This window comes from Meleagris gallopavo, chromosome 1 (assembly GCF_000146605.3).
Source record: "Meleagris gallopavo isolate NT-WF06-2002-E0010 breed Aviagen turkey brand Nicholas breeding stock chromosome 1, Turkey_5.1, whole genome shotgun sequence".
Classification (NCBI taxonomy): domain Eukaryota; kingdom Metazoa; phylum Chordata; class Aves; order Galliformes; family Phasianidae; genus Meleagris; species Meleagris gallopavo.
In genome coordinates, this window is record NC_015011.2 from 51,278,884 (window position 1) to 51,289,847 (window position 10,964).

The window sequence follows — 10,964 nt, forward strand, 5'->3', positions numbered from 1 at the left end:
AAAAAAAAAACCAACCAACACAAAAACCTCAAGTTGCAAAGCATTAACATGTGCTGGAGAAAAGGTGCTCCTCTAAAAGATTGCTTTTGCCTACTGAACTTTTGTTTTCCGTCAGGACCCAGAAGCATTAGCTCAGCTGATGAAATCTGTGCCCTTCACAAACGATGGGAAGTTTGTGCTGCTGAACGATCAGTCAGAAGAGGATGGAGCCACACGTGAAGAAGGAGAGGAGTCAGAAGCATGAAGAACTCTTGTTGTTTCCTCTAGCCTGTATGGAAGCAAGGAAAAGCTGGGAGACTGTCCAAGAATCTCTGTTTTTAAATCATCTGTGCACACGTGAGGCCACAGCTTCCGGCACCCGCTAGGGGGATGGCAGCATCTTTGCGGAGGTTCCTTGGGCTCTGCAGCGAACAGCAGCAAAACTTTGGCCTTTGGAAATTTTTACTTTTGTGAATGTGTAGTGCAGAGGTGGGCCTGGGACACTGGCAATCTTAGGCAATGTTCCAGCATGAGCCCCTTGCTGCTGGCAGCTCAGACAGCACAGCTGTCAGCCACAAAGGGTTAACGTCACTTCCGCAGGCTCACAGGGAGCAGCCTTCACTGCTGCTGGAACGAGCACGAGTTGTAAGCTGTCAGCTCCTTTAGGAAATGCATCAGGCCTAACTTCTTCCTGTAGTCAGTTTTTATAGTTTGCATGATTATGTGCATCTGAATGAAGGTTTAAAATGCACTATTTACTTTATTTTCAGATGAAGTTATTTTTAGTCTAGTTTTAAGCGTAACAAGATTTATCTTTCGTGCTAGCCTATTTACAGAGCAATTTGTTAAACACTAAATTTTTTCCTATTAATATAATCTATTTTTATATTGCTCCTGGAATAAGCTTACAAAACAAATCCAAGTGCCTACTCTTACCTTTACGGGGACCGCATTCACATGCCATCATTTAATAATGGGCAGAACGCACCCCCTTGGTTTACTGCTGGAAGTACATGCAGGCATCAGAGGCAGTCAGCAGTGGGGCACAGTGGCCAAGTGCGGTTTTTTCCTATGCTTAGGGATCTTAAAATTAAGAGAAGTTGCGGAGACAACTTGTAGGACGAGTAATTTTATAATAAAGAGTTCTTTGTATTCTTAACGTGATGGTGGCATGAAGCATTGGAGCCTACCAGCAATCTTCAGTTTTCAGAAGCTGAGCAATAAAATGCTAGACGAGCAGGCTGCAGCACACAGACTAGTTTCACTGCACATTCCTGATGTTAGAAGCCATACATACCAGCTAAAAAGTTTAGATTTTCTTTTTTCCTTCCAGCTTAACCTGAAGATGTGAGAAGCTGTACTTGGCAAGAACAAACAAATAAATGGGAGTTACTGAAGAGAGGGGTGGAGGAGGCCGTATGGGGCATGGTTTATAGTAGTCAAGATGAAACAAACAGCTGAAAACTTGCAACTGAATTTGACTCATCTCAAGCACTTAATAGGAATGTAGGTTTTCTGTAAGCAATCTGTGCTAGGGCAGCTGGATGAGTACAGCTTGCAGTGTTTGACATGTAATAAATTCATTGAGCTGGTTTGCTGACTGTTTGTAAGAACCATGGAAGAAAACTGCCGGTAACTGACACAAGCATTCCTTCCTCAATAAAAGTTGAAGCTGTCATATTAAAGAAATTAAACCCTCCTGCAGTCCTGTTACTGAAGACACTAAGAGTGAGGTTCTGAAAATTACATTTATTAACAGTTTTATGTACATTAGGTACTCTACCCACACACCAAAGAGACTGAGGTAACAAAATACCCTTTTGTACAGTGAGTTAGGAAACATGGTTACATTTGGTCCTTTGTACCTGAGAAGCTGAAAATAGCTGTTGTTGACAGACATCCGATGAAAATTCATTTACTTCTAATTACAGACTTCATTAGGACCTCTAGAACCTACCCTCCGAGCAAAGCAACCCAGTGACATAACCCAGTGAAGCACAGGGCTGCTGGGACCAGCACCCTCTACACCACCAGTGACCAACGCCTTTTGACCTCAGGGTGAACGCGATTCTGGGCATCAGCTGTGCTCTGCATCCCCTTTGCAGCCCTATGGCTTGTGGCATAAAAGGGCCCAGCTCCATCACAAACAGACTGCAAGGCCACCAGGGGAGCCACTGCCACCACTTCTGCCCCCAGCAGCCCTGGCCCAGGACAAAGCACACAGGGGCTGCGGTGGCAGCTGCCTCCTCAGGAAGGCAGACTCCTTCAGCCTGTTCTGTGCCTGCCTTGAAGGAAAATAATAGAGATTCATTTTACGTCCCTGCAGCAAACTTATCATCCTCCCTTCATCACCTCTGGGAATTTCCAGTGAGCAGCAAAGTTCCGTTTCATTTAGAGAATTTCATTATTTTTTTCTTTTTAGATCCATTCTCATCTCCAGCCAACCCGCTGGGTTCCATTTTGTTCCTATTATCAGAGCAGGAGGGTAAAGGCAATGAAAATAGCACCACAAGAATTCCGCACCCCTTCCAGGTAGTTGGGCAGGGGTTGGGAGGAGGATTTAGTGGTGACTCACTGACACAGGAGCACCATCCCAAACCAGGACCATCTCGTTCATATTTCAGGTAACAAAAGCTTTCTGCATATATATATGCTGCTACATGACAATAGAATGTAACTATAATAAACTACAATCCTCTATTAGCAAGAATAGCTCTATTATCACTGCACATATTCATATGAATGTATATACTTTTGCCACAGAGTATACATTCAGGTCCCACCATCCACTGGAGTTCTATAAAAATAGGCTTTTGTCTTTCCTGTAGAATTTCCATCACCAGAATGACATGAGTTGGTTCACCACACATAACGAATTGCAGAGTGTTACTTAACTGAGATCCCATCGGTCCAAAAATCATAGAAGGGAAAATACAAATGTGGACTTCAATAATTAGAGCACAGGTCATGGCTTGACTGCATCTAACTACCTAGCACATCCATCCTGAAGGAGAACAAGTGCTCTGCTCTGCGTGGTTCTGCCATTGCTAGAGAAGAACTGGAGCTTACATGACTTGAGATGAGACAAGGATATGGAAATGCATACGTTGCTACTGCAACATGATGGCAATCAGCAGAAGCACTGAGACTGCTGCTGTTCTCAGCAACCCCACTCCAACCATTCAGTGCGGGCACCGCTTGGTCAAAAAAAAAAGTGCACGTAAATTATGACCAAAAAAAAGCAAAATGAAGCAATGCAGCATTAGTTAGGGCAGTCTCTGCAGTTTTAACAAAAATATGAACAAGGCCAGCCGATTTAAACAGCTTACAAAGCTTCTGTGTCAAGTTTTCAGAACCAATGAAAGGACTTTCTTATCAGCCCCTCTGTCCAGTTGCAACCAAAACGTTTGCCCCAGTTCTCTAAATGCTGAACTCACTGGCAGGAAAGGATGAATCAAAGCCTGCCAGGAATTGTCTTAGCCAACCCATGGCCAAAGAGCGGGTGGAACAATTTGAGCCATTTGTATTAAAACATCACCTTTTTTCTAATTAGAAGAGATGAAAAAGACTGTCAATTAAGTACAGTTAAGAGGGCCAAAAAAAACAAAAAATAATTCTCAGACTGACTAAAGTAGTTTATTCTAGCTAGTAAAACCTCAAAGTGTTTTATATTCCAGGAGATTAAAACACAACTGAGTCTTTCAATGGAAGTGGAATTCAGAATTCACTGTTAAGCTAACTCGAGCTACTTACGTCAGGAATCTGAGCAACTCTTGCACAATCTAAGAACCTCTGCTCACAGGCATTAACAGATGTTAAATTTTACACACAGTTCTCACAGTGTTCAGCAGCTTCTGAAGCGTGCAGTGCAATTATTGTTAATAATCAGGAAACTAAGACTGTATTAACAACACAGAGTGCAATGGACCTACAAAGGCTGAGAAAGACGGGGTTGAGGCTGAAACTTGCAGTTAGGCACAACATATTCATGAAGTGTAAGATCACTTAATAGTCACAGACACCCATCACACAGTGTCTGGTCATGGAAGGAAGAGCTGATTCTGGTTCTGTCTTGGCTCCTGATTTCCTTACTTCTGTGGATGCAAATCAGACGTTCAGCATGAAGTGAAAAAATAGTTTATTACATTAATTTTTCTGCTTTTCCCTTTCTGTAATATGGGAGGAAAAAAGAACAGGGGAAGATAAACGCCTGGCAGGACCCTGATTCCAGAGTGAAAATAACATGCTAATAATAAAGTTTCGTAGAAAAAAAAACACACGTTCATGAGAACTGCCATTTTGTGTAATAGCTTTAACATACATTCACAACCTACACTGTTACAGCTACAGTGTAATTTGTGACTACATTAAATACAAAAGGAGCGCATAAACATCTGGACAACAGATAAGCAACGCATCTTCCTTTGATCTTCTTCTGGTTGATGAGATGCACGTGTCTTTTTTTTTTTTAATGTTTTGTTAGAGATGCAAGCAAGCATCTAAAAATTAAAGATTTTTTTTCTTAGATATGCACAAGTGTAATTTAAAATAATTACCTCCAAGCTATATTTTATGTAGTTATTTTCAATCTTGAGAAAGTGCTGTTAGTAACGTAAATAAATAACTCCTGAAAAATAGAAGTTTCTATAGGGAAAACAAACAAACACAGACCTAGCCCAACTGGGTGCTAGTATGCTATTGTACATTTTCTGCTAGGTTTAATAGAAAAAGTCAAATGAAGAGCTTTTACCCCTCCAGAGTGTTAGAGATAGTTATTCGAGTAAGTAATTATCACCCCCTACCAGCCACATCATTTCACAACAGGATCTGCAGGCGTAGAGTTGGAAAGATCTCCATTGCTTGCTTTAACAGATTCTTCTATAAAAACAGAAATTGGAGACATGGATTACAGTTAAGATTTTACTAAAGGCAGTAAGAACAAGATCTTAGCCTATGTATAGCATGCTGATGTCACAAAACATTTGATACACTGTACCACATATGCTAACTGCCCTCGAAGCACAAAGGATCCCTGCCCTATGGAGAAATCCATGTTTGGGGTGAGAGGTACAAGTAACTGCAGTCCTACAAATGTTCTCCTGAAGAAGCCAAGGCATATATCTAGCGTTACCACAATGCTCCGAGATGGCTTTTTGAGTAGGACAGTTATTTGAGAAACTCCACAAACATAAAGTATAAATCCACACTGAAGACCTCCTTCTTTGCAAACTGCTTTGGCTCGGTGATCTGGGAGGTAACCATGATTTACATTCATTTACAAATGATACATTTATCATACAGCTACATTCAGCCATGAGAACCCAAGACTCTAAGCAACTTGTGACCGAACTGCACTTCTACATCTTACTCCTCTCATTTCTTGGAGGATAGTTTTCCCATACTCAGGGAAGTTTCCCATAATTCATGAAGGAACATACATGGGCATGCACTCAACGTGTCAAATTCCCACGATGCCCAAGTCAAGAGAACATAGCACAGATGGAGATCTCACCCTTGGAATGTAACTCAATGGTAGACCAAAATACTTTATAAACATTAAACACAGAAATCATGCATGTAGTATTTGCATTATGTGTCTACATAACGTGAAAAACAGCTGCCAAATGACAGCTGAGAAACACTAGTTTATATTTCACATCAGCAAAGGTTTTGCAGAAAAGGCTGTCATTAACAAAGTCAGGAATGAAGTGGGTAAGTATGATGCTGAAGTCACTGAATTTAATATTACTGCAAGTGTGCAGTTCTCCCTGCTCTCAACTTTTGTTCTCAGAAATCCAGTTTGAAGTTTCACTTTTCCAAAGAAGGTCTCAGTGAGGTGTTCTCAACTCCTTAATTATCCTCAACCCTATAAAACTCCCTCAGGAATACTGATTCAAGCCAATAGCAAGGAAGTGGCTATGGAAGAAAGCATCTGCCCTACAAAACACACCTTCAAGAATCAAAGCACCCCATATGCAATATTCACTCACCTTCTCTTTCTTTCTTTTCCTGGTTTTCTTCTGCTGCAGTTTTATCTGCTCTGAAAAATATTCTTGCACTACTTAACGAAAAATAAAGGAGTTCAAATTCCTAAGTAAAAAGATACAGAAGAGGAGTGTCAGTGTTATCACAACAATGAATTCACATACAAATCAATGTGATTGTTCAGAAGCATCAAAAGCAATTAGATGTCAGTATCACAATCATTTCCCACTCATACCCCACTTACATCCATCTTACAGGGCACAAGTCAGCCAGAAACTTTTAAGAGTAACTTAAGTAAAGCAGCATCACTGCAATATGCATGCTACTGAGGCCAAGTGTGAGGTTTGCAGCCACAGTGAAAACGTGGAACTGTTTGCCCACAGAAGCAAAGCCCATGCAACCCAATAATTCAAACAGCCGCACGCTCAGTTACTGACCAAGCAGTAACTAGTCATAAACAAACGCCTGCAGATGTGTCCCACAGCCCCCTCAAATCAAAAGCAAAGGAGAGAGACAGGAAGCATTTACACTTCAGTTGAACCTAAATATTCAAATACATCTTTGTTCTTCTGTTTGACAACTGGTGTGCATCAAATGAACTCAGAATTCACACCCAAGAAATTTGGTTCACGGTGTTTCTTGTAACAAAGGTTTCCCTACAACATTCTCTCCTACCTAAACATAAAGGTTTCAGTTGCATTAAGAGTTCTGTCTAGCAGACAAAGACTTCCAGCCAACCACCTTGAACTCCTGACTCACACAAACATCAGAAACGCTTATGACTTTGTGGCCTTCCAGCACTTGAAGGGAGCATATAAACAGGAAGGGGAATGGCTGCTTACGAGGTGGATAGTGATAGGACAAGGGAGAATGGTTTTAAACTGATACAGGGGAGGTTTAGGTTAAATATTAGTAGGAAGTTTTTCACTCAGAGGGTGGTGACACAATGGACCAGGTTGCCCAAGGAGGCTGTGGATGCCCCATCCCTGGAGGCATTCAAGGCCAGGCTGGATGTGGCTCTGGGCAGCCTGGTCTGGTGGTTGGTGACCCTGCACATAGCAGGGGGTTGAAACTAGGTGATCATTGTGGTCCTTTTCAACCCAGGCCATTCTATGATTCTATGCCATCCCCTTCAGACAGCACACCACCTGAGTCTTCATGCTCATTTTTTGCATTGTTTTTCTAGGCAGTGCTTTATGTGTCTTAATGTTATTTATTCTCGATAAGCTCCTTCACAAAATAGCTACCAGAACTGCACTGACACAGAACAGAAGCAGACCCGAGCTCTACCTGTAAGCAAACTTCCAGTCGCTTGTGGGTAAGGTTCATAGTTTGTAGCAGTTTTTCATCTTGATTAATTGACTGCACGTTCTGTTGCTTAGCTACTGCTCTTATTTCCTTCACATACTTCTCTCGAACAGACTGGAACCAGTGCAGCGAATCAAACTCCTGGTACTGATCCAACAGCTTCAGAATGTAAGCCACACCTACAGTCATTAACAAAACACACGCCAAAGTCAACATGTAATTTATAAGACATTTTGAGAGTGTTTTTAATGGATCAGGTTAAGTCAATAATTCTCGTGCAAATAGAATTCAAACTGCAATTGATTTTAAATTAAATCTAATGGGAAGAAAGTCATAATAAAGAATATCCAAAGATTTGTATAAACTCTAATCTACTGCCTGCAGCTTTGAAAGAAATCAGGGAGTACCCATCTATGACAAAACCACCTGCTGTCGTAACTAATTATTCCATGCTAAAGAGATTCTGAGCCAAACAGCCCACAAATCCATTGTGCTGGAGTCAAGGCAGTCCAAATTTAAATTAAGGGAAATGGGAACTCACAGAATTAGAAAACTATTCCTGCAAACATCGGTTATACTTGCTTACCTGAAGACCCATCAGCATGCTGAAACTTACCCATTGCAAACCCATCATCAGTGAAGGCTGCCCCACTTTTGTTCTTCTTGTTCAATTTCTCCTTGCAACTGATTGAATGCTCTACAAAATTGAGGGTCTGAAAAAGTGAGAAGCTCTCTTGGAATCATCAGGAGACTTAACAGTATTATAAAGTTTAAAAAAGATAATCGTATGTCGTTAGATACAGACATAGCTGACCAAAATGTCCAAAACTATGACATTTGTGCTTCCCATCATTAGGCATTTTTGTATGAAAAGCCCCGAAAACCTAGAAGAAGGACAAGGTTAGATTTTGGGAAACATTTGCACATGCATACGTAAAACACTTCTGAGTTTAACCGCACTGAAACACATTTTAAATGTAAAATGGACAGCATTTTCCTGAAACTGTGCTTATCAGAAGGAAATCCCACATGTAAGAAGAAAAAAAAGTAGTAGTTTTGGTCTTAACCCTTTCCCATCTCTCATTGCTACCACCATGACGTACTCATTCTCTCACAGTTCAAAATTTGCAACAATGCCATTTGAAAATTAGTTTCTCAGCCCTTGTTTTAGCTGGAGTAGAATTAAGTTTTCTTCCTAGTAGCAACTATGGTGCTGTGTTCTGAATTTAGGATATGAATAATGCTGATAACACACCAATATTGTAGTTGTTGCTGAACAGTGCCCAGTACTTTTTGGCTTCTTATACTGCCAGAAAGGAGCTGGGGGTGCAAAAAGAGCCAGGACAGCTGACCCAGACTGACCAAAGGGATATCCTACACCACACGGCATCGTGCTCAGCAAGAGGAGGGAGACACATTTGAAGTCATACTATTTGTCTTTCCAAAATACTGTTATGTGTGATGAGCCCTGCTTTTCTGGAGGTGGCTGAATATCTGCTTGCCACTGGAAGCAGTGAACAAATTCCTTGTTTTCTTTGCTTTTGTGCACAGCTTTTTGCTCTACCTACTGAAATGTCTTTAGCTGAATCTATGAGTTCTCACACTTTTACCTTTGCAATTCTCTCTCCTACCCCACCGTGTGGGGAATAAGCAAGCAGCTGCATGGCACTGAGCTGCCTGCCAGGGTAAAGCCACAACAAATAGGATGTCATGCCATGAAATGAAGCTCTTAAGAGCACTTAGGCCTTCAAACTGAACTGCATCCACTCAGTTCAGCTTGACTCACAAGAAAACTCATTAACAAAGGCAAGTTTAATTGCAGTAGAAAGGGACACAGTTTTACTGAAGAAGTTTCTGAAGTTACTTTTTGAGTGCTAGCATAAAGGTTGCCCTTTATGTTAGGTGTAAAGATAAGAAACACGAGGCTATGGATGAATGCTAACAAAGCCATGATTGAAGCAATTCCATTCATAATCAGGAACAGGTTGCCCAAGGAGGTTGTGGATGCCCCATCCCTGGAGGCATTCAAGGCCAGGCTGGATGTGGCTCTGGGCAGCCTGGTCTGGTGGTTGGCGACCCTGCCCACAGCAATGAGGTTGAAACTAGATGATCACTGTGGTTGTTTTCAACCCAGGCCATTCTATGATGCTACGAAAAAAGCATAACGTAGTCATTGACAGTCTCATTCAAAATATTTAAACAAACCTGTACTTTTTTTTTTTTGTTTGTTTGTTTGTTTTGTTTTTTGAAGTGCTGGTACACACAATAACAATACTCACCAGTGGGGGAACAATAATGTAGAAGTTCCTCAAATGCATATTCTTTGGACTGCGGAATTCAGGAGCAAATACATCCACAAGCATTTTAAAGTACTCCGTTCCTTCTGCAAAGTTACGTGTGAGGTCACTAAGGACAGAGTCCAATTGCCTGCAAAGGACAAGCAATGTGTTACCTGCTTTCTCTTAGAAGTTTCTTTACTTAAGTAAAATCCCACTCTTCATCCTTCGGCCATACCTACAACCCAACATTCCAACCCGCCTTTACAGCCACCTTCCACCATATACTTTGATTTTATTTTCACAAAAACATCCCATAGAATAATTGCTTATTTTCCCCAAGGCCTTAAATATCCAAGAAACAGATGTCAGATGCAGTGAAAAATACCTGTTAGCCATCAAATATATTATCAAGAAACCAGGTTCTGAAACAGGACTACAAGTGACACTTTTATATTCTTTTTTGGTTTTGGAAGAGTACGCTTCATTTATTCTATTTTCAACATTTTTGCACAGAACTAATTGAACTTAACACACACAAAAGCAACCAACAGTTGCACTTACAGCTTTAGAATTAAAACCCTTTCCTCTCAACCCTGGCCCAGACCCCAAAGTGTGATGTTAAGATACCTCGCTGCTGTCTGTGTTTCTTCTGAGAGTCCTTCTTCTTTTACCAGCTCTTCAAAATTAACAATATCTTCCAGATCAGGAACGAACCTGAAAACTTACTGCTTGTTAGCATTACATTCAACTAGTTACATTCACTGGAGCATATACCATAATTTATAATAAAATTAAAATCTTGTGGGCTCAAACTACTTAAAATGATATCATTTCTGCCATACTCCTACCTGAGTGCCGTTAAGCCCACTTCTCAACTCACACAAAGTTGTTTATACTTCTGCTTTTACCAGGCTACCATCTGTTCTCCCTAGTCCTTACTCTAGATAACTACAAGTTTACTAATATTTGCAAGAAATCTATTCCTTGGTACATATGGTCTCTAGTTTTCAATGACCTTATACAAGCACACAACTCTATGGAAAGAAGCATCAAACAAACATTAATTTCATTCTTAAATTCCTCAAGTCTAGCCCTATTTTTTCCTTTAACGCACCCTCTTGAAGTGATTAACATCAGTTATCATAGAATCATAGAATCACAAGGTTGGAAACAACCTGTAAGATCATCTAGTCCAACCATCTTCTCATTACCACTGCTATCACAAACAAACCCATACCTCGTAACTCATCATCCAGACACCTCTTGAACACTGCCAGGGACGGCAACTCCACCACCTCCCGGGGCAGCCATTCCAGTGTCTGATCACTCTATAGGAGAAAAAGCTTTTCCTCGTGTCTAACCTAAACCTCTTCTGGTACAACTTGTGGCCATAAGTCAGTAATTACTGCTTTT

General features: G+C 40.9%; 1 protein-coding gene across 3 annotated transcripts; it reads right to left on the reverse strand.

Moving 5' to 3' along the window:
• Positions 1–1,708: 1,708 nt before the first annotated feature.
• LOC104911348 (WASH complex subunit 4-like) lies at positions 1,709–10,870 on the reverse strand. Of its 3 annotated transcripts, none has more exons than XM_010712430.3 (7): positions 10,179–10,870; positions 9,552–9,699; positions 7,889–7,985; positions 7,255–7,451; positions 5,970–6,069; positions 4,782–4,857; positions 1,709–4,073 (listed from the first exon to the last, which is right to left on the reverse strand). In XM_010712430.3, the coding sequence occupies exons 2-6, from the start codon at positions 9,633–9,635 to the stop codon at positions 4,790–4,792; spliced, it is 546 nt and encodes a 181-aa protein (XP_010710732.1). In that variant the 5' UTR covers positions 9,636–9,699; positions 10,179–10,870; the 3' UTR covers positions 1,709–4,073; positions 4,782–4,789. The 3 variants fall into 3 exon arrangements, with proteins under 3 accessions (XP_010710732.1, XP_031410520.1, XP_010710725.1); XM_031554660.1 differs by having other exon boundaries at positions 1,709–4,478; XM_010712423.3 differs by having other exon boundaries at positions 1,709–4,857.
• Positions 10,871–10,964: the final 94 nt, after the last annotated feature.